Source organism: Artemia sp. Qi Xiang Cuo, chromosome 7 (genome assembly GCF_049724085.1).
Source record: "Artemia sp. Qi Xiang Cuo chromosome 7, ASM4972408v1, whole genome shotgun sequence".
In the NCBI taxonomy this organism is placed as follows: Eukaryota; Metazoa; Arthropoda; class Branchiopoda; order Anostraca; family Artemiidae; genus Artemia; species Artemia sp. Qi Xiang Cuo.
This window is the reverse complement of record NC_142800.1, coordinates 74,018,260-74,043,003: the sequence shown is the minus strand read 5'-3', so window position 1 is coordinate 74,043,003 and position 24,744 is coordinate 74,018,260. Positions and strand designations below refer to the sequence as shown.

Here is a 24,744-nt window from a genome sequence, read left to right as displayed (position 1 = left end):
GCAAGGGTTTTAAGTTATGCCCTGGGGGCATATAAGAAAGATGTTGGCACAATGTACTATTCATTATTATTTTTTTCCTTTAGAGCAGGGCACTTCATATGGAAGGGGTCGTCGTAGAAACTTCAAAAGGGGCTCATTCGATTGGAAATTGGGAGTTCTAGTGCCCTTTAATAGTCGAAAGTGATTGGAGGGCAACTAGCCCCCCCCACGCCCCGCCTTCCAACCAACACATCCATTCCAAAAGTTGTGATAGTAATGTTGTTCAGCATAGTTGATTTCCAGATAGAAAGTATGTTTTTGAGGAGGACACTCCCCCACAACCCTCAGGGCAACGATTGTAAGTCATGCCCTGGGGGTATATAAGGTTTTTATTGAACGTGTTGTCGTAGAAACTTCAAAAAGGCTCATTCGATTAGAAATTAAAAGGGCTAGTGCCCTTTTTAATATTCGAAAGTGATTGGAGGGAGACTAGCCCCCCCCCACGCCAATCATTCCACTAAACATATCCAAACAAAATTTGGAGATGGCCAATTTGTCCAGCGTAGTTGATTTCGAGATAGCAAATATGTCTTTGAGGTGGATACTCCCCCTCAGCCCTCAGGGCAATGGTTTTAAGTTATTCCCTGGGGCATATAAGGTTTTTATAGAAGGCGTTGTCGTAGAAAACTTGAAAACATGCTCATTCGATTGGAAATTCGAAGGTCTAGTGCCCTTTTTAATAGTCAAAAGTGATTGGAGGGCAACTAGCCCCTCCCCACGCTGATCATTCCTCCAAACATATCCAATTAAAATTTTGAGATAGCCATTTTGTTCAGCGTATTTGATTTCCATATAGAAAATATGTTTTTGATGAAGAAAATCCCCCACAACCCTCTGGGCAAGGGTTTTACGTTAGACCCTTGGGGCATATAAGGTTTTTATACAAGGAGTTGTCATAGAAATTTCAAAAAAAGCTCATTCGATTTGAAATTCAAATAGCTTGTGCCCTTTTTAATAGTCGAAGGTGATTGGAGGGCAACTAGCCCCCCCCCACGCCCATCATTTTTCCCCAAACACATCCAATCAAAATTTTGAGATAGCCATTTTGTTCAGCGTAGTATACTTCCAGATAGAAAATATATTTTTGAGCAGGACACTCCCCCATAGCCCTCAGGGAAAGGGTTTTAAGTTATGCCCTGGGGGTATATAAGGTTTTTGAAAAAGGCGTTGTCGTAGAATCTTCAAAAAAAGCTCATTCGATTGGATATTCAAAGGGCTAGTGCCCTTTTTAATAGTCGAAAGTGATTGGAGGGCAACTATACCCCCACCCCATGCCCATCATTCCCCCAAAAACATCCAATATAAATTTTTAGATAACCATTTTGTTCCGCGGAGTTGATTTCCAGATAGAAAAAATATTTTTGAGGAGGACACTCCCCCACAACCCACAGGGCAAGGATTATAAGTTATGCCCTGGGGGCATATAAGGTTTTTACTGAAATGTTTGTCGTAGAAACTTGAAAAACGGCTCATTCGTTTTGAAATTCAAAGGAATAGTACCCTTTTTAATAGTCGAAAGTGATTTGAGGGCAACTAACCCCCCCCCCCCTCTCACCCACCTTTTCGCAAAACACATCCAATCAAAATTTTTAGAAGACATTTAATTCAGCGTAGTTGAAAGATTGGAAAATTGGATCTTTAATGAACACAACCCCTCCCCCATATACGTCAGTACAAGGATGTTAAATTATGTCATAGGGGTGCATGAATTTTTTATTGAAAGCGTTGTCGTAAAAACTTTAAAAGGGCTCATTCAGTTGGAAATTGAAAAGGCTAGGGCCTTTTTAATAGTTGAAAGTGATTGGATGGCGACTAACGCCCCTCTCACGCCCACCATTTTCCGAAACATATCCAATCAAAATTTTGAGATATCCGTTTTGTTCAACATAGTTGAACGTTCTGGAAGTTAGGTCTTATAGGATGATAACCCCTTCAGAGCCTTCAGTGCAAGGGTTGTAAGTTAGGTCCTGGGGCATATAAGGTTTATATAGAAAGTTGTTGTATGAATCATAGCAGCACGGTCGCGCCGCCTAAGTAAGGACGGGGACACTCGAGAACGAGACAAGAAACGGGGACTAAGTAAAGAGGAGGACACTCCCCACAACCGTCAGGGCAAGGGTTTTCAGTTATGCCCTGGGGGCATATAAGGTTTTTATAGAAGACGTTGTCGTGGAAAACTTCACAACAGACTCATTCAATTGGAAATTCAAAAGGATAGTACCCTTTTTAATAGTCAAAAGTGATTGGCGGGCAACTAGCCCCTCCCCCCCCCCCACGCCCATCATTCCCCAAACACATCCAATCAAATTTCTTAGATAGCCATTCTATTCAACGTAATTGAAAGTTTTGGAAATTGCGTCTTTAAGGATGACAACCCCTTCCCCCACAGCCCTCAGGGCAAGGGTTGTAAGTTATGCCCTGGGGCATATAAAAGTTTTATTGAAAGCGTTGTCGTAGAAACGTCAAAAGGGCTCATTCAATTGGAAATTGAAAGGGCTAGTGCCTTTTTAATAGTGAAAAGTGATTGGATACAGACTAACGCTTTTCTCACGCCCACCATTTTCCAAAACACATCCAATCAAAATTTTGAGATATCCATTTTGTTCAACGTAGTTGAACGTTCTGGAAATTAGGTCTTTTAGGGTGATAACCCCCTCAGAGCCCTCAGTGCAAGGGATGTAAGTTATGCCCTGGGGTCTTATAAGGTTTATATAGAAAGTTGTTATATAAATCATAGGTAGCAGGATCGCGCTGCCTAAGTAAAGAAGGGGGACACTCGAGGATGAGACAAGAAACGGGGACTGGGTAAAGAGGAGGACACTTCCCCAAAACCCTCTGGTCGAGAATTTTAAGTTATGCCCTGAGGGTATATAAGAACGATGTTGGCACGATGTATTATTTATTATTTTTGTCCTTTAGAGCTGGGCACTTCATATGGAAGGGGTCGTTGTAGAAACTTCAAAAGGGGCTCATTCGATTGGATGAGAGTTCTGGTGCCCTTTAATAGTCGAAAGTGATTGGAGGGCAACTAGCCCCCCCCACGCCCATCATTCCCCCAAACACATCCAAACAAATTTTTGAGATAGCCATTGTGTTCAGCATAGTTGATTTCCACATAGAAAATATGTTTTTGAGGAGGACACTCCACCACAACCCTCAGGGCAAGGGTTTTAAGTTATGCCTTGGGGGCATATACGGTTTTTATAGAAGGTGTTGTCATAGAAACTTAAAAAAAGGCTCATTCGATTGGAAATTAAAAGGGCTAGTGCCCTTTTTAATAGTCGAAAGTCATTGGAGGGAAACTAGCCCCCCCCCCACATCCCGCGTTCCCCCAAATACATCCAATCAAAATTTCTAGATATCCATTTTGTTCAGCGTAGTTGATTTTCAAATAGAAAATATGTTTTTGAGGAGGACACTCCCCCACAACCCTCAGGGGAAGGGTTTTAAGTTATGTCCTGGGGGCATATAAGGTTTTTATAGAAGGCGTTGTCGTAGGAAACTTCAAAACAGGATCATTCGATTGGAAATTCGAAGGGCTAGTACCCTTTTTAATAGTCAAAAGCGATTGGAGGGCAACTAGCTCCCCTCCCTACGCCAATCATTCCCCCAAACACATCCAATCAATTTTTTGGGATAGCCATTTTTTTCAGCGTAGTTGATTTCCAGATAGAAAATATGTTTTTGAGGAGGAAACTCCCCCACAACCCTCAGGACAAGGGTTTTAAGTTATGCCCTGGGGGCATATAAGGTTTTTATAGAAGGCGTTGTCGTAGAAACTTCAAAAAAGGCTCATTCGATTGGAAATCCAAAGGGCTAGAGCCGTTTTTAATAGTCGAAAGGGATTGGAGGGCAACAAGCCCCCCCCCCCCCTACGCCCATCATTTCCCCAAACACATCCAATCAAAATTTTAAGATAGCCATTTTATTCAGCGTAGTTGATTTCCAGATAGAAAATATGTTTTTAAGGAGGACACTCCCCCACAGCCCTCAGGCCAAGGGTTTTAGTTTATGCCCTGGGGGCATATAAGGTTTTTAAAAATGGCGTTGTCGTAGAAAATTCAAAAAAAGCTCATTCGATTGGAAATTCAAAGGGCTAGTGCTCTTTTTAATAGTCGAAAGTGATTGGAGGGCAACTAGCCCCGCCCATCATTCCCCCAAACACATCCCATAAAATTTTTGAGATAGCCATTTTGTTCAGCATAGTTGATTTCCAAATAGAAAATATGTTTTTGAGGAGGACACTCCCCCACAACCCTCAGGGCAAGGATTATAAGTTATGCCCTGGGGTATATAAGGTTTTTATTGAAATATTTGTCGTAGAAGCTTGAAAAAGGGCTTACTCGATTTGAAATTCAAAGGGATAGTATTCTTTTTCTTAGTCGAAAGTGATAGAAGGGCAACTAACGCCCCTTTCACGTCCATCTTTCTTCCAGACATATCCAACCAACATTTTGAAACATCCGTTTTGTTTACTGCAGTCGAAACTTGTGTAAGCTAGGTTCTTAAGAATAAAAACCCCTCCCCCACAGCCCTCAGAGCGCGACTTGTAAGTTATGCCCTGAGGGCATATAAAGTTTTAATTGAAAGCGTTGTCGTAGAAACTTCAAAACGGCTCATTCAATTGGAAATTGAAAGGGCTAGTGCCTTTTTAATAGTTAAAAGTGATTGGATATTGACTAACGCCCCTCTCACGCCCACCATTTCCCCAAACACATGCAATTAAAACTTTGAGATATTCATTTTGTTCAACGTAGTTTAAAGTTCTGGAAATTAGGTCTTTTAGGATGATAATCCTCTCAGAGCCCTCAGGGCAAGGGTTGTAAGTTATGCCCTGGGGGCATATAAGAACGACGTTGGCACAATTTACTATTTATTATTTTTTTTTCCTTTAGAGCAGGGCACTTCATATGGAAGGAGTCGTCGTAGAAACTTCAAAAGGGGCTCATTCGATTTGAAATTGAGAGTTCTAGTGCTCTTTTTAATAGTCGAAAGTGATTTCAGGGCAACTAGCCCCTCCCCCCCCACGCCCATCATTCCCCCAAACACATCCAATCAAAATTTTTAGATAGCAATTTTGTTCAGCGTAGTTGATATCTAGATAGAAAATATTTTTTTGAGGAGGACACTCCCCCACAACCCACAGGGCAAGGGTTTTAAGTTATGCCCTGGGGGCATATAAGGTTTTTATAAAAGGGTTGTCGTAGAAACTTCAAAATAAGCTCATTCGATTTAATATTCAAAGGGCTAGTGCCCTTTTTAATAGTCGAAAGTGATTGGAGGGCAACTATACCCCCACCCGACCCTCACGCCCATCATTCCCCCAAACATATCTAATAAAAATTTTGAGATAGCCATTTCGTTCAGCGTAGTTGATTTCCATATAGAAAATATGTTTTTGAGGAATACGCTCCCTTACGACCCTCAAGGCAAGTATTTTAATTTATGCCCCGGGGGCATATAAGGTTATTACTGAAATCTTTTTGTAGGAACTTGAAAAAGGGCTCAATCAATTTGAAATTCAAAGGGATAGTACCCTTTTTAATAGTCAAAAGTGATTTGAGGGCAACTAGACCCCCCCCCCACGCCCATCATTCCCCCAAACACATCCAATCAAAATTTTGAGATAGCAATTTTGTTCAGCGTAGTTAATTTCCAGATAGAAAATATGTTTTTGAGGAGGACATTCCCCCACCCCCCTCAGGGCAAGGGTTTTAAGTTATGCCCTCGGGGCATATAAGGTTTTTAAAGAAGGCGTTGTCGTAGAAACTTCAAAAAAAGTTTCTTGGGGAGTTTCCTCCTCAAAAACATATTTTCTATCTGGAAATCCACTACGCTGAACAAAATGGCTACCTAAAAATTTTGATTGGATGTGTTGGGGGGAATGATGTGCGTCGGGGGGGGGGCTAGTTGCCCTCCAATCACTTTCGACTATTAAAAAGGGCACTAGAACTCTCAATTTCCAATCGAATGAGCCGTTTTTGAAGTTTCTACGACGACCCCTTCCATATGAAGTGCGTAGAGGGCGTAGGGGGGGGGGGGTATAGTTGCCCTCCAATCACTTTCGACTGTTAAAAAGGGCACTAGCCCTTTGAATTTCCAATCGAATGAGCTTTTTATTGAAGTTTCTACGACAACGCCTTTTTTAAAAACCTTATATGCCCCCAGGGCATAACTTTAAACCCTTAGCCTGAGGGCTGTGGGGGAGTGTCCTCCTCAAAAACATGCTTTCTATCTGGAAATCAACTACGCTGAACAAAATGGCTATCTCAAAATTTTGATTGGATGTGTTTGAGAAAACGATGGGCGTGGGGGGGCTAGTTGCCCTCCATTCACTTTTGACTATTAAAAAGGGCACTAGCCCTTTGGATTTCCAATCGAATGAGCCTTTTTTGAATTTTCTACGACAACGCCTTCTATAACAACCTTATATGCCCCCAGGGCGTAACTTACAACCCTTGTCCTGAGGGCTGTGGGGGAGTTTCCTCCTCAAAAATATATTTTTTATCTGGAAATCAACTACGCTGAACAAAATCGCTATCTCAAAATTTTGATTGGCTGTGTTTGGGGGAATGATCGGCTTGGGGGGGGGGGGCTAGTTGCCCTCCAATCACTTTTGACTATTAAAAAGGGTACTAGCCCTTCGAATTTCCAATCGAATGAGCCTGTTTTGAAGTTTCCTACGATAACGCCTTCTATAAAACCCTTATATGCCCCCAGGACATAACTTAAAACCCTTGCCCTGAGGGTTTTGGGAGAGTGTCCTCCTCGAGAACATATTTTCTTTCTGGAAATCAACTACGCTGAACACAATGGCTATCTCAAAATTTTGATTGGATGTGTTTGGGGGAATCATGGGCGTGGGGGGCTAGTTGCCTTCCAATCACTTTCGACTATTAAAGGGCACTAGAACTCTCATCCAATCGAATGAGCCCCTTTTGAAGTTTCTACGACGACCCCTTTCATATGAAGTGCCCAGCTCTAAAGGACAAAAATAATAAACAGTACATTGTGGCAACATTGTTCTTTTATGCCCCCAGGGCATAACTTAAAACCATTGCCCTGAGGGTTGTGGGGGAGTGTCCTCCTCTTTACTTAGTCCCCGTTTCTTGTCTCGTTCTCGAGTGTTCCCGTTCTTTAATTAGGCAGCGCGATGGTGCTGCCTATGATTTATATAACAACTTTCTATATAAACCTTATATGCCCCCAGAGCATAACTTACAACCCTTGCACTGAGGGCTCTGAGGGGGTTATCATCCTAAAAGACCTAATTTTCAGAACGTTCAACTACCTTGAACAAAATGGATATCTCAAAATTTTGATTGGATGTTTTTTGGAAAATAGTGGGAATGAGAAAGGCGTTAGTCGCTATCCAATCACTTTTCACTATTAAAAAGGCACTAGCCCTTTCAATTTCCAATTGAATTAGCCCTTTTGAAGTTTCTACGACAACGCTTTCAATAAAAACTTTATATGCCCCAGGGCATAACTTACAACCCTTGCCCTGAGGGCTGTGGGGGGAGGGGTTGTCATTCTTAATGACCTAAATTCCAAAACTTTCAACTACGTTGAATAAAATGGGTATCTAAAAATTTTGATTGGATGTGTTTGGGGAAAAGGTGGGCGTGAGAGGGGGGTTAGTTGCCCTCAAATCACTTCCTCATTTCTTTGGCTTCAAAGGTACGGTCTCTTTCCTAAATTTATGTTGCGTGATTGTGCCAGATGCATTTCGCACAGAAGGTCGAGTAGTTTTGTTGTGTTGAAAAATCGATCAAAGTAGAGGCAAAATTCGGGTGGGAGAGTTTGATATAGCCTGAGTACGATTCCAGCTGCAAGGCCATGGCATCACTTAGCTTCAGGAAGCGTAGTGACACCTAATAAATCTCAAAGTCAAGCACAGGGCCCTTTGGATTAGTCAAGACAGAGTTTTTGAGGGTGACGGGGTTTGGCTTATTGGGTACATACTGTTTCAACGACGTTTTCGCCTAAAATGGGATCATCTACTCATCAATTAAACAACTTTTGTCCCCCGAGAAAGAAAAGCAAACGGTACGGAAACGGTCGATAATTGACTGAACTCTCCACAACTGGTTGTTCTTCTTAATGTCGTCAAAAATTTCCTCATCTACGAAAAATTTCAGATTGCTTCTTAAAGTGAAGTAACGGTTTTTTCCAATATTTTCTGCTATCTGGTTTACACGGTACTGCGTCATCCAATACATTTTGATTTGAGGACATTTGAGATTGCCCATCAATATTACAACTCCAAAAAATGTCTTTAAGTTTGTCACCAGTGACATTCAGGCTCTTGTGGATTGTTTTGTATAGGTGTAGTTTGTGTCGCATGCCGTCTCATCGAAAAAAAAAGACTGGGGGAAGTACTGTGTAAAAGACACCTAGTTTCCAATCAATGGTCAGTAAATTTAACCTCATCTCTTGCTGGACCCAAGTGAATCCCAAACCTCGGGCTTTCCCTCCATTTCATCAATTTTGTCGTTCCATAGGTCGCTGCGATATGCTAGCCCGCTCGGTTAGAGGTATGTCAGCTTCAAAATCAGACTCAAGCTCAGATACTTCCTCGTCGATGATATTTTCATCGCCTGGAAGGAAGGCGCTGTTAGGATCTTCGTCTTCAAGTACTGTATCTTGGGGCTCAAAAAGGTCATCATCACTTTCATCCGCAAAATTGTCCTCAACACCACTAGCGTCGATGATTGCCAAGGCATCAGACAAGGTAACAACAAGACAAAACATGGTTTTCAACTTTTGAAGGTTACCATAAGCGAAAGTAAAGAAAACACATTTAAAATAGGAAGTTCTTTTATTCTGTCAACTCTTATCTTTCTAACTTTAAAATACTTGATTGAGAACCAATGTCTACGGGGGTGGACATTGAACGTAAGTCGCATACCAATAGATGGCATAATCGATATAGGTGGCAAAATCCCTCCCAAAATGAACTTGTAATCCTTCTAAGGAAGGTAATTTTTTTCTAGGCTCCACCTTTCATTCAAAGAAAAATTTGAAATTTTCGTACCTCTTATCCTCCTGCTCTTCTTCGATTTCAGACTTTCGTCCATTCCTTTAATACAAAAACAACTCTTCCGCTACCAATAACAAGCTGAAAAAAATAACAAACGGCAACCCAGATATGTTGATTCCAACTGAGGTACAGAGATGACTTTCCAAACAGTAACTATCGCGCTAGAAAGAAATGAACTGTATGTCCACCCAGAAGAACAAGGTTTGTCAGGAGGTTAAAAATATTAGTCAAGGGATGGAGAAGCCTATTAGTGAAAAACTTGAATAAGTCGTTAGGAACATCAGTAGAGGTCATACTTGTTCGTTTCAATTTTTGTAATTAATTAAAAACTTTCTTTTCTGTGATTCCGGCCAGTGCGTCTATTCGTGTTCCTGACTTAAAATGTCCCATGTGCTCAGTTAGATCCAAAAAATAGTGACTGTACAATTTTCGATAAGTGTTTATTTAACTGGTAAGGAGTATCTCTATAACTTTGACAAAGACCTAAATTTATACTATTACCATTTTTGCCAGGTAATCCTTTTATTTCGTTATACCACTGATATTTTTCTTTGGAAAAAGTTTTCAAGTTTTTAATTATATTATCAGGCGGCAACCTCTTTTGTCATCTTTCAAATCTTATAACGTAGCTTATTTGTTTGTTTTTGTTTTTTGCTTTTTCATGATCCAATTTTGTGATGAATTAAGCACTAAATTTTGGTAGTGATGTACAATATATCGGAATTGCGACGTTCGGTGACCATCTCTCATAAACATTATTCATAGTTCGTCCGGGTTTTCTTTTGGAAAATCGAAGCTTATTCATGAGGAAAATTCAAAGAGTATATTACTTCCCAAATATATTCTGAGACCCTTGAACCGAACTTAATTCAACTGTTATGTATGAAATAAGCCGTCTATCAGAGGCAACGCTGTAGCATTGCCTATAGTAAAGGCCATACGGCTCCAATGTTTTATTATTATTATTATTTATTATTTTTTTTTCAGAAGCACTTCATATGGAAGGAATCGTCTCATAAAAATCAAAGAGGGCTTGTTCAATAGGAAATTAAGAATTGTATTGCGATTTAACAGATTCAAAAGTTATTGGAGGGCAATTAGCCCCCCCCCCCCCCACTCCGTCTCCCACACATCTAACCTCCAAATTTTTAGTAATGAATGTTGTTCAGAGTCGATGGTTTCCAGGTAGAATATATGTTTTTGAGGAAGACACTCCCCCACAACTCTCAGGGCAAGGGTTTGAAGTTATGCCCTAGGGGCATATAAGTTTTTTATAGAAGGCGCTGTCGTAGAAACTTCAAAACTGGCTCAATCGATTGGAAATAAAAGGGCTAGTGCCCTGTTGAATAGTCGAAAGTGATTGGAGTGTAACTAGCCCCCTCCCCCCCATGCCCATCATTCCCCCGAACACATCCAATTAAAATTTTGAGATAGCTATTTTGGTCAGGATAGTTGATTTCCAGATGGAAAATATATTTTTGAGGAGGACACTCCCCCACAACTCTCAGGGCAAGGGTTTTAAGTTATGCCCTGGGGGCATATAAGGTTTTTATAGAACGTGTTGTCGTAGAAACTTCAAAACAGGCTCAATCGATTGGAAATTAAAGGGCTAGCTCCCTTTTTAATAGTCGAAAGTGATTGGAGTGTAACTAACCTCCCGCCCCCCCCCCAATCCCATCATTTCCCCAACACACATCCAATCAAAATTTTGAGATAACCATTTTGTTCAGCGTAGTTGATTACCAGATATAAAATATATTTTTGAGGAGGACACTCCCCCACAACCCTCAGGGCAAGGGTTTCAATTTATACCCTGGGGGCATATAAGATTTTTATAGAAGGCGTTGTCGTAGAAACTTAAAAAAGGCTCATTCGATTGGAAATTCAAGGGGCTAGTGCCCTTTTTAATAGTCGAAAGTGATTTGAGGGCAACTAACCCCCCTCTCACGCCCACCTTTTCCCCAAACACATCCAATCAAAATTTTGATATAGCCATTTTGTTCAGCATAGTTGATTTGTAGATAGAAAATATATTTTTGAGGAGAAAACTCCCTAAAAACCTTCGGGACAAGGGTTTTAAGTTATGCCTTGAGGCCACATATGGTCCGTATACAGTGCGTGTTCGTAGAAACTTCAAAACAGGCTCATTTGATTGGAAATTAAAGGGCTAGTGCCCTTTTTAATATTCGAAAGTGGTTTGAGGGCAACTAACCCCCCTCTCACGCCCACCTTTTCCCCAACCTCATCCAATCAAAATTTTAAGACAGCCATTTTATTAAACGTAGTTTTAAGTTCTGGAAATTAGGTTTTTGAGGATGACAACTCCCCCGCAGCTCTCAGGGCAAGAGTTGTAATTTAAGGATTCATTTCCCCAAACACATCCAATCAAAATTTTGAGATTGCCATTTTGTTCAGCGTAGTTGATTTCCAGATAGAATATATTTTTGAGGAGGACACTCCCCCACAACCTTCAGGGCAAGGGTTTTAAGATATGACCTGGGGGCATATAAGGTTTTTATAGAAGGCGTTGTCGTAGAAACTTCAAAGGCTCATTCGACTGGAAATTCAAAGGGCTAGTGCCCTTTTTAGTAGTCGAAAGTGATTGGAGGGCAACTAACCCCCTTCTCACGCCCACCATTTCCCTAAACACATCTAATCAAAACTTTGAGATAGTCATTTTATTAAACGTAGTTTTAAGTTCTGTAAATTAGGTCTTTGAGGCTGAAAACTCCCCCACAGCGCTCAGGGCAAGAGTTGTAATTTAAGGATTCTCCGAATCCTTCCCATTATTTCTTATGGAAGGGATGGTTGTATAAACTTTGGAGAGGTCTCATATGACTGAAAACTGAAAGTTCTTGTTCACCGTTTAATAGTCAAAAGAGATTGGAGGGTTAGTAGCCCCCCCCCCCCCTCCTCCACGCCCTAAATGCATCAGATAAAAATTTTGAGATAGACATTTTGTTAAAATAGTTCAAAGTTCTGATAACAAAAAACTCCGGTGTCGACACAGCCCACCAGGCCCGGGGGTAGGCGTTATAAGCTATGCCCTGGAGTATAACTTATTAAAGGGGGTTTTTAACTTATGGGAAGGGGTTTTGTATGGGAAGAATACTTAGGAAATCTATTATAATTATCCAATTATAAGGTTAAAATACATACTCTGAGATAGATGTAAAATTGCTTTGGCACACAAAATCCTATTAATGTCAATTCCAAACAGTCGTGATCCCTTTGTGTCAGCAAGTGAAATGATCAAAAACCCCCTTATTGGAGCTATTTTTTCAATCCATTCATTGTTGTCAATCGCTGTCCACAAGTTATGCAAGCTGTCTATTGTTCATATATAAGGTTTTTATTAAAGAGGTAATCGTATAGACTTTGAAAAAAGCCTAATTGGATTTAAATTGAAAGTTCTAGATCCGTTTTTTAAAGTCAAGAATAATCGGACACTAAGCATCCCCCCCCCCATGTTATAAGAACTTGAAACTTTTAGCAATAAAAAAACGAATAAAAATTAATTAAAAAAACTTTCCTAAAAATAATTTTTTCAAAGAAAGTTAAAGGCTATTTTAAAGTTAAGATCAGAATATATAAACATCTGTTAAAATTCAAAATCAAAACGACCAGAGATTACTATTAAAGAATAAATGAAACTCAAAACGAACAGAAATTAAATAAACAATCATAGGAAAAAACATACAACAAGTAATAATATAAATGAATAAATAGATCTTAAAGCGATACAAGACGCAGTAGACGCAAATGACGCAGTAGGTTTTATGGCTTCTGCAGTGAGGCGATACCCAAACTCTTGTTTGTAGTTATTTTTATTCGATTCAAACTTGATTTGCGTATTCAATTTTAGTTTTACTCGTTTTAAGATTTATTTATTCATTTACATTAATATATATTGTATGTTTTTTCGCATTGATTGTTGTTTAATTTCTGTTCGTTTTAAGTTTCATTTATACTTTAATAGCAAAATATTTGTTTTCGTTTTAAGCTTGGTTTTCATATTCAATCTAAGCATTACTCGCTTTAAGATCTATTGATTCATTTATATTATTACTTGTTGTATGTTTTTGCTATGATTGTTTATTTAATTTCTGTTCGTTTTGGGTTTCATTCATTCTTTGATGGTAATTTTTGGTCGTTTTGAGTTTGAATTTTAACAGGTATTTATATCTCCTGAGCTTAAGTTTAAAATGGCCTTTACTTTTCTTTGAAAAACTTATTTTTCGGAAAGTTTTTTTTAGTTAATATAAATAAACGTCTATATAAATAAACCGTCTATATGAAAAAGTTTCAATGACGTATTTAGTTTTATACGGTAGAAGGGAATACCAATGCAACATCAAATAATAGCTTCCGCCAAGAGATGGGAGCTCCCGCTGTTCTGATAATAATCAGAAGGATTTGAGCATATAACATCAAGTGAGGTTCCACCTTTTTTTCTTGGGAAATGAAAAATGCTTGTTTTAAAGGTATTTATATGGTAACCTTCCCCTCTCCTATTGTATACCCCCTCCCCCTCGAAACATTTATCTACACATTTAATAGGTAACTCAGATTTTTATGTATTTTGTGTAATGATGTAGTGCTTTGTTAAGTAGCACATAAGACTTTTACTTTACTTACTTTTTGTACTTATAGCAGGACTCAAGCATTTCAGCTCTCCCTGGCGTCCAGTAACTTTGTAATTGTGGTAAGCCGAGGGTTTTGATCCTTCGTGAGTGGCTCAATCAATTTGAGGCAGACTGTATCCCATCTTCGTCCATACTTTTTTAAGTTACCGAGTGGGTCCAGGTCTGCGTTGATGCAGGCGAGCCACGTTTTTTTCTGTCCTCCGTGTTGCTTTTCCATCCCGGAAGAGGCGTATATTTCATTGCTCTATTGACGAAGGTGTGTTATGGGCGGCGAAGTGCATGGCCAAACTATCTTATTCTTCTTTGGTTGATTATAGTAGCCAAATCATAACGTATATGACAAATTTTGCGGAGTTCGTCATTGCTGACTCATCACGGAGTTTGATGCCATTGATTCTCCTTTGACATGAGTTGTTGAATACGTTGAGGGCTTATTTGTTGGATGCTTTTAGGGCCATATAGTATATAGTCTCACAGCCATATAGTAGGACAGACCGAACAAGGGCCTGGTATATCCTTTTTTGTGTTCAAAAGGACTTTTTTCTGGTTCCATAAAGAATATTTTAGCTGGTTGAAGATCATGTGTGCAAGCGATTCTCGATGGAATTTCTTGCATGTATCCTCATATTGGGTCTACCATAGAGCTTAGGTACTTGAATTCAGGTATCTCGTCTATGGGCGACTGTTCTATTAAGATTGAGGGGTTTTGAGATCATACGCCAAACACAATGACTTTTGTTTTCAAGGTGCCACCTGAGAGGTGCCATCTTAAGACCCACCAGAGGATTCTTCAGCTATTTTCGATATCATGGATTGGGCTTCTGAACGAGATTAAGTCTAGATTGGTGATCACAAAATTGGGACTTACTTCAATTCCTGAGAAGGTCGTCATTGCTCTGGTCATAATCCAGTCGATTACGAAATTACATAAGACTAGAGACAATATATCCCTGTCAGAGACCAATATCAATTTGGAACATCGAGGAATACGAAACGATAAACAGTTGGTTATTGGCTGCGATTGAAGCAGCGCTGACGAAAGTTTTTGTCGAACCTCTTAGGTGTTAAGCCAAAATCCTGTTGCCTGCCCATGAGTGCATTTGAACCTTCAACGGTAGTTAACCATAGTTAATTGACTGATAATTCCTATTATATACAGTAAACTGAATTATATAATAACAATTATTTGTTGATATACAGCAAAGTTACAATGCGTGCTTGCCCTGGACCTCTGATACAAATTTGTCGACTTTTTCCTAACTGTCCTAGCTCAACTCAACTAAGTAACTCAAAGTCCTAACTCAATGTAATAGAATTAGGTTTTGATCGTGTTTGAAGAACGGCTGAAATCAATGACGTCTAAGTACTGAAAATTATCTTGGCATGCATGGGAATAAAAGATTTTTGGCAAACTTGCATTTGCTTTAGTGGAAAACGATAAAGATCAGTCACTGTTTCGATTAACAAAATTTGTTAACTATTGCAATGACCGATTAGGACAAAGGATTTTACGAATAGATAGACAGATCTGACAATATTTAAGGGTAGCTGGTAACGACATTGATAAGGGCTTTCGAAGGCCCAAAGCGAAATCTTCTATGTCTGATATTGAAGCGATAACCTTTCTGTGACCTTTGGGTGCACTTTAACTACATTGAATAATTGAAGGTTGAACTGAAGACTTCCAAGTGTCACCTTTCTTGTATCCTTCATACATATTCAATTCGTCAACAAGCGTTTGTTTGCCATTATTAGAGAATGCAGTTTCCGTTTTTCACTTTTACTGCATTAGAAAATAGCGATAAAAGTTTAACTTTTTATGTTAAAATGTATAAAATCTTCTTGTTTTGTGGGAAATGGGAACCATTTTGAATAAAAAGAATATGTGTGACAGAGGGGAGAGAAACTTATCATGGTTATTCAGCTTTTAGAAAAATCTTGCTAAAAAAACACTTTTAATTTCATCAAAGTGAATTAAGAAGAAATGTTTTCACTTGTGTTTTGGCACAAGTTATATAACTTAGATAAGCATGCTATTAGCACTATATCACTGTGTCAAAAGTTGTTATTTTCAGTTAATCGTTTTGTATGTAGTTCTAGGGCCCCAGATCGAGATCGGGACCGCTATGAGAGAAAGAAAAGAGAAAGATCGAGAGACTACGATCGCACTCATGAGAGAGATCGTGAAGACAGATACAGGTATTTGCTTGTTTTTAGTCTTGTTTTTCTTCTTTTTTTTGTAAACCTTTCACTCTTACGTCTCATTTCTATTAGTTATTTTATCATAGAAGAGTTATTTTAAGACGTAATTGTAAAATACTGCTAATCAGGCATGTGTGAACCGGACCGTGTTTTTTAGCCGGATCTCTACCTCCAAAATCTGGGTAAGGTTTACACTAACAGACTAATCAGCTAGATAAAAAAAAAACAACATACCACTAGCATCAGAATTTCATCCTGAGTCCAAATATAACACTCATTTCTGTCGCAAATCATTTTCAAAATTACTTCTAAGCTTCTTTAAGTTTCTTCAATTTTCCTGTTTTTTTTTTTTTTTTCACAGAAACGTCACGTTGACGATTAAATTTGAAAACTACTAAATTTTGCTGAAAGCTGCAATTTGAATTGAAATGTACTAAATCTTGTTGATCAGTGATTTGATACGTAAAATACTAAATCTTGTTGAGCAGTAATTTGATTTGAGAAATACTAAATAGTTTGAATTATTTATTTTTTAGGGCGGGGGGTGGGGCTTGGTGGTGGAACTTACCACCAGCTTCCGAATTTCATCCTCAATCAAAATATAACATTCATTTCAATTGCAAATTATTTCCAAAATTGCTTCTAAGCTTCTTAAAAAACAGCAAAACTTCTTTCATCAAAACAAACACTTTATGGCAGCTACATATACAGTTTTATAAGTATCAGATAAATAATACTCAATGTAAAAAAACTAATCACTCATATCTAACTCTTCATCATCACTTTCTGATGCACTAGGGGTGTCACTGTCTGCTGCTCTAGGGGCCCTATCGATTCCAGGGGGATAGATCTTTGCAGCTTCAATAAAAAATTATGAAGTTGTTCTTTTCACTCAAGATTTTGCAGAAATAAGAAGCGCGACACATACTGCTCCATGTATGCTGTTTGCATCCCTGGTCTTTTAGAGTGCTTTTTGAAGCATCTCCACAGACTTTCTATATTTTAAGTATGAATGGAACAGTCCTGTGGATCAACATAATTGGCTGAATGATTGATTTGGTAATGAGTATATCCGTGGCTGGACAATGTACTATAAGCTCCCCATTTATCATTGTAAATAACGATTCCAGGCTTAATATATTTTTTATAATAGGAATTAAAGTTTCCTTGTTTCTTTGGAGGCCGTCTTGGCCATCAGTCAGGGCTACAATAATTTTTCTTTTGCTTCAATAATTTTCAATAATTTTACTTGCAGTGAAATCCTTCTCCTGTTGTACTTTCTTTTTGCCATTAAAGTTTCATCGATTTTAACTTAAACACCCTGCCCTCCTATAGGTTCTTGGCTTCCTTTCCAAGCCATCAGAACTTCTGAGGAAAAAGACCTCCAGTCAATGCTTGTTTTTTTACTTATCTGGAGTTCCTCAACAATCGTTTGATGGTCCCAATGATCCAACAGAAAGTGATTTATATATATCAGGATTTGATGATGCAAGAAACTCCCTTTTCTATCGAATACTGAATAGCTGCAAAATCTTCTCTTTTTGGGATGACAGCTGTTGCTGCATTTCCACATATTTTCAGATGCGTAATAGTTGTATGGTGTATTGCAGCTTTGGCACATTACTAGTGATGGTAAGACACTATGAGTCCTGAAAAAGTTGTTGCTTGCTTCATCATTATTTATAAATCTGTTTATTGCAGTATAGTATGACATTTCACATGACTAGCACATAGACATTTTCTAATAACTGACAAATCAGAACAGTTGAAAATGATATTTTCTATCTGAGTAATCTGAATTTTTTGTTCTAGATTTTAGCTTAAATATAACTAAAGTCCAAATTTTAAACTGTATCTTAGTTCTGAATCAAGAACAAACTAAACAGGGAAGACCTATTTTGTAAAAAAAAAAAAAAATGGATAATTCAAACTGTTCAGTATTTCTCAAATCAAATCACCACTCAACAAGATTTAGTATTTTTCATATCAAATCACTGAGCAACAAGATTTAGTATATTTCAATTCAAATTGCAGCTTTCAGCAAAATTTAGTATTTTTCAAATTGAATTGCCGCCATGACGTTTCTGTGAAAAAAACAGGAAAATTGAAGAGACTTAAAGAGCTTAGAAGTAATTCTGAAAATAATTTGCGACAGAAATGAGTGTTATACTTGGAATCAGGATGAAATTCTGATGCTAGTGGTATATATTTTTTTTTTTTTTATCTAGCTGATTAGTCTGTTATTGTAAACCTTACCCCAAAATCTTACGATTTCAAAATAGAATAATTTTTTGACTATTTTTCTGTGCATCTCCATACTGCCGGTCTTATTATAGCGAATTTATTATATTACAGAACTGTCAATTTACACCCTAAGTTTCTAAGATATATGCTGATACTGGCAAAAAATTGCGCAATATCTCAAAAATGGTGAAAATCTATTTGCCAGACAGAAAAAAATAAGTAAAAAATAAAGATTTTAGGATCCAAATCAAATTTATTTAATCAAAAAGAGAAATTAAACTTGAAACAACATGCCCAAGTTCCAACGTAAGGTTCAAAGGTTGCAATAGTGTCCAAAATATCAGTATCGCCAATTAAAAAATAAAAAAAAAAAAAAAAAAAAAAAAAAGCAAGAAATGAAGAGATAAACAAAAATTTGTAATCCCCTTAATTGAAACGAACAATTCCCTAAGAACTGGATCTTTATTAGTTGCTAAGTAGATTGAAGTTCATCTAAGCTTAGTTATTATGCTAATCTGACCAGATTAGCATAATCTGAAAAGTTAATCTGACCAGAAAAGTTAATCTGATGGCTAATCTGACCAGATTTCTTCTTTGAGTGTCCATGCTTATCGAGTTTTGTATGTTTATTAAGAAAAAGCTCCTTTTTTCTGTGAAAAGGCCAGCTTGTTGTTCACACTCATATGCTCTTAAAACACTTTTTTAGATTCAAAATGTAGCTTCAAAAAGACCCCCGACATGGCCACGCGGCAGGCTAATATATATGGATTTCATATTGTCACATGTCTTCTAACTGCAGACAATTTGAGCCTCTTCTTGATGTCATGGCGTTACCATAGGTTCCATGCAACCACCCTGAGAAATTACGAGTTGTTCCTTAAAGTTGTGACCTCTTTATATCGTTTTTGTCGCCAGAAATGTCAATATGCCAGTTATCATAGGCAGCGCAATCGTGCTGCCTAAGTAAAGAACAATGTTGGCACAATGTATTATTTATTATTGTTTCCTATAGACCAGGGCACTTCGTATCGAAGGAGTTGTCGTAGAAACTTTTAAAAGGGCTCATTCGATTGGAAATTGTAGTGGCTTGTTCCTTTTTTACTAGTCGAACGTGATTGGAAGGCATCTAACACCCCTTCGACGCCCAGCTTTCTCCAAACACATCCAATCAAAATTTTGAGATAGCCATTTTGTTCAAAGTAGTTGATTTCCAGATAAAAATTATGTTTTTGAGGAGGACCCTCCCCCCAGCCCTCAGGGCAAGGGTTGTAAGTTATGCCCTGAGGACATATAGGGTTTTTATAGAAAGTGTGGTCATATAAACTTCAAAGGGGGCTCATTGGATTGGTAATCAGACACTCTTGTGCTCTTTTTAAGCGTCAAAGTGATCAGAGAGCAGCTACCCTTTCCCCCCTAAACACACGTCATATTGTCCCGAAATGCGTCTGATAGAAATTTTGAGATAGCCATTCTATTCAAAACAGTCCAAATATCATATAACAAGGCTTTTGGGGTTGAAACAAACCCCACTCATTAGGGGTAAGGGTCGTATTTTACTCCCAGGGGGTATTTAAGGTTCTTATGGAAGGGATGGTTGTTTAACTTTAGAAGAGACTCGGTCTTTCTCCCTGAAAATGACTATGTCAACATAAAACGAACAGAAATTAATCAAAAAAACTTTTTCCACAAAATAGTTTTTCTAAAAAAAGTAAAGAACGCCATTAAACCAAAAAGGAACAAAAATAGAATCAAATAATCTACCAAGCATACAACTACCACAAATCAGCATCAATAAATAAATGAAACACAAAACAAATATAAATTAAAATAACTCAAACTGAAAACGAGCAGAAATTAATCTGAGTAGGGTCCTAAACCCTATGCTTTCTAAAAGCCAGAATACAATTTGTACTTTACTGAAACAAAATTCTTTTAAATATCTTCACTTTTATAACTTTGAGAAATCAAAAATTGATTAATATTTTAAGGTATAAATATCAGCATTTATATATTAAACTGACAATGCACATTTTTTCAATAAACGCATTCAAATTGTTTTTAGTAAACTACAAATTTTTTTCTAGCTTTTAGAAAGCCTGGGGTTTAAAACCCCATTCCTATTAATTTCTAGTCGTTTTGAGTTTGACTTATTTTAATTTCTGATTGTTTTAGGTAAGGTTTGGTTTCATGCAATTACACTTCAAGTTGGGTTTCATGCAATTACCCTGACAAAAACAATTATCAAGAAATAACAAGATGTTCTAAATAAATGCACGGTTGTTCGTTTAAAGGGAGTATATATATATATATATATATATATATATATATATATATATATATATATATATATATATATATATATATATATATATATATATATATATATATATATATATATATATATATATATATATATATATATATATATATATATATATATATATATATATATATATATATATATATATATATATATATATATATATATATATATATATATATATATATATATATATATATATATATATATATATATATATAAATATATATATATATATATATATATATATATATATATATATAAAAAAATATATATATATATAGATAGATAGATAGATAGATCGTGTATTTCAAAAAGCCCAAGAGCCATATACACACAAAAAACATGAAAATAGAAAAATTACAACAGAGCAAATTACAAACACACATTAACATGAATACATAGCGAAAAATACCTTCTGGTAAAATACCAAAAAACAAAATAACTTTAATTCCATATAATTAATAATAATTAATTGTAAAAACATTTCTTTCTTTTTAATCCCTTCTCTATGTACGCACCAATACGAAATATTGTGGTTGGATACTACTTTGTAAGATATTTGGAAGCAGCAAAACAATCCCATGTAAGTAATTTTCCCTTAAATCAGAGAGCACCGGGCACTTTCTGAGAAAATGGTCCAAATCTTCGTCCTCATCCCTACAAAGAGGACACACATACCGACCATCAGGATGTACTATCCCTCTGTCGAACACCATTTGTCTACTCTGGATTGGAAGGCAATTCGCCCTAAGCTGAATCCATCGACATAAAATCATAGCCGGTAAATTGAATTTAAAATAAATTTCCTCTCCAAAACTAGGTTTAACCTGATTATAATGATTCAATGTAGCAGAATTTAAAACCAGCCCTTGCCAATACTGAATTTCCTGACCCTCTAAGATAAATCGTACCTGGCTTACTAAATTTGTTGGTAGATCAGGGGAACCAAGACCGTCATTCCATAAGTAAGCCATTCCCACACTTTCTAGTAATGACCTAATTTGGGATGGCCACGACCTTTTCGAATCATAGCTCAACATCTGATAATAAGCAGCAGCTACTAGTCTGTCTTCATTGCACCTAATGATCTTCAACCAAAATCTAAGCATCAAAATAGACCTACGTAGTTTTAACGAAAACAGGCCCATATCACCTTTCAGAGCCTGTGAATTAGTTGTCTGATGTAATCCAAATAGTCTTTTATAATACTGGAGCTGGAGGGACTCCAACTTCTGTGCCGCTTCTCCTCCCCAAATCACTGCTCCATATTCCAATACTGGTAAAATTTTTCCATTAAATATTCCTTTAGGCATTTTTAGGTTTTTAATTCCCATTATCGTTGGATTTCTAAAAATCGCAGACATGGCCACTTTGCCTCTTTTAATTATTTCATCAACATGAATCTTTAAACTTCCATTTTCCGATAAAATAAATCGTAAATATTTTATTCTTTTACTTACTTTAAGTTCCTCATTATTAAATTTATAATTATTTTCGCCACTTGTTTTCCTTTTTTTTAAAATAACAACTTCACTCTTTTCAACATTCAGCCTTAGTTTTTTCATCTGCAAATAATCATCTATAAGACTCAAAAGCGTGTGCAGATCTTGCGGTGTGCTAGCTACCAAGGCAATATCATCTGCAAATAATAGTATTGATAGTTTATGGGTCCCTAGACTAACATTCGGAGCCCATCTATTCTCTAGATAATCAACAACATCATTTATAAAAATGTTAAACAAATTAGGAGAAAGAGTGCTGCCTTGTTTTACACCCAGCTTAATATTAAAAAACCTAGAAAACCTGTTACCAACTAACATGATTCCACTCACACAAATATACATACTCACTATCAACCTCACAAACAAATGAGGGAGGCCAATTCTAAACAGGGCATCCTTTAATAGCTCTCTGTCAACACTGTCGAACGCCTTGTGGAGGTCCAGAAATCCCGCATAAAGAGAAGTTTTTCCCTTTCCATATTTATCAATTAATGCCTTTAAAATAAATATTGTATCTACCGTCCTGTACCCTGTTCTGAAACCTCCTTTTTGTTCATGTATTATATTATTTTTATATAACTATTTAGAAAGCCTTGTATCAAGTATTTTCTCCATTATCTTACTTAAAGCAGGGACTAGCGCTATTAAACGATAATTCATGTGCAACTTAGGGTTACCTCTCTTAAAAAGCGGCATAAGCAATGATCTCTTCCACTCATTTGGCCAGTGTCCTGAAGTTAGCACCTTATTACAAAGAAAAACAATTATCGACATAAAAATTTAAAGAAAATTCTTAAATAACTTTATTGGTACACCATCGGCACCCGCAGCCGAACCTCCTTTTAAATTCTTGAATACAAACTTGACCTCATCATTACTCACTTCCCCAACTAAATCATAATCATGTTCCTTGATGGGATAAACAACCATCTCTGTGGTATGTGTTACCTCTTGTAATTCTCCGCAATCATCTTCCATGCTTTCTAGGTAATCAGGCCAAGAGTTGGCGTCCGGAGCCACCTGTGTCTTTGCTTTTTCATTTCCAATATCATTCCTTATATAACCCTAAAATTTCTTAAAATCTTTATTTCTAAAATAATTTGCAATACCCAGTTTCTTCTTAATCTCAAAATCTTTTTTTTCCTTTTAATTAACCTTTTGTAATCTCTTCTTTTATCTTTATATTCGGCTAATCTTAAACTTTGCTCTTCAGGTTTATCACATTCTTTTAAAAGATTCAATAAATATCTGACCTTTTCTTTCATTAACTTACACTCCAAATAAAAATATCGCTCGTTTTTATTTACCTTTTTATTCAGATTACACGATGCTGAACAACTGCAAATTATTCCATTTAACTCCATAATTATACCATGTATATATTTTCCATCTTCTTCTAACGCTTTCAACTTATTTGTTATATGCAACTTCATAAGCTCCCTTTTAAATTTTTCAATATCATTATCATTTAAATCATATTTAATTCTTTTTCCTAAGCCCTCTAATCTAAGCTCTCCATTAGATAAATTTCTAACTCGAGGAACAACATACTGAAGCTTCTCAGTGTTCAGCTCAAGCTTACTAGCTCTATGATCGGATCCAACTAAATCTAGTACATCAATACCAATCGATTCAGGTACAAATTTCGTATTAATCAGCGCATAATCTACAACACTTTGAGTTGGGCCCAAAAGGCAAGTGAACTCGCCCAGACCCTTATCATTTCCAAACCTTCCATTCGCAATGATCAGACCATGTTCCCCACAAAGCGCTAGGATCTTTCTTCCCCAAAAGTTTATTTTTCTTTTTTCATCCTTATTACTTCGCGGTAATCTACAACAAATTGGGACCAAATCCCCTAAATCTGGGATTAATAAATCTGGAACCTCAACCTCAACGCCCGTATAAGCATTGAAATCCCCCATCAAAACGCACTCAAAATCACTATAACTTTCTTGTATTAGCGACAATTCATCATCTAAAATTTCCCAAGTATTTTCTCGATAATAAGAACTATTTTGTGGAGGGATATACACAACGCCCAAAGTTAATCTCTTCCCACATTTCAAACAAATACGCAGTCAAAGTAAATTTTCAGATCTACTATTAACTCGTTCATAACCATCAATAGCTGATGATTTAATCAAAACCAAAATACCACCATAATGTCTATTATTTTTTGCTGGTTTACGCACAACCTGTCCAACCAAAAACCCTGGGAGAGGTGATATAGGAGAATGATCATTCCATGTTTCAATAAACGAAATCACATCAAATGAAAGTTATTCATCATATAAATAAGGCAGCTTATCACGTAGTCCTTGTATGTTCCATGACACTAAACCCAGTAAATGGCTCTTTATTTCTTATGCGTCTGTGCTTTCTGTCAGTGCATTAATATCACTAGTCATTTCTTGGAGTTTCTTATTCCTGGCCTCTGTTGAAGAAAAGGCAACATGGTAATACTCACGACTGCGACTATTAATATCTGTTAGCACTCGCTGACTATTATCAACAAAATTACGGGAACAACCACTGCGAGGTCTTCTGTTAAGTTCTTCTCTTGGAGAATGGCTTCATATGGGTGCAACGGTACGAATGTCTAGTCGATATAGGTCATTAGGGCTAATAACAGCACTAGCAGGTCTTTTAGTTGCTGATAATGCCTGAGAATAGGCTGTTAATGGTATAACTGTCTCGGTATCAATATTACTGGCATCACTATCTAGCCCCCTCGGGATAACA

General features: G+C 37.1%; 1 protein-coding gene across 1 annotated transcript in view; it reads left to right on the top strand.

Annotated features, from left to right (window-relative positions):
* The window catches only part of LOC148950672 (uncharacterized), a 122,265-nt gene that overhangs the window by 38,192 nt on the left and 59,329 nt on the right, over positions 1-24,744 (top strand). Inside the window, exon 3 of the mRNA XM_089091700.1 lies at positions 15,823-15,927. Coding sequence (XP_088947826.1) covers positions 15,823-15,927 — 105 coding nt within the window. The remainder of the gene's footprint in view (positions 1-15,822; positions 15,928-24,744) is intronic.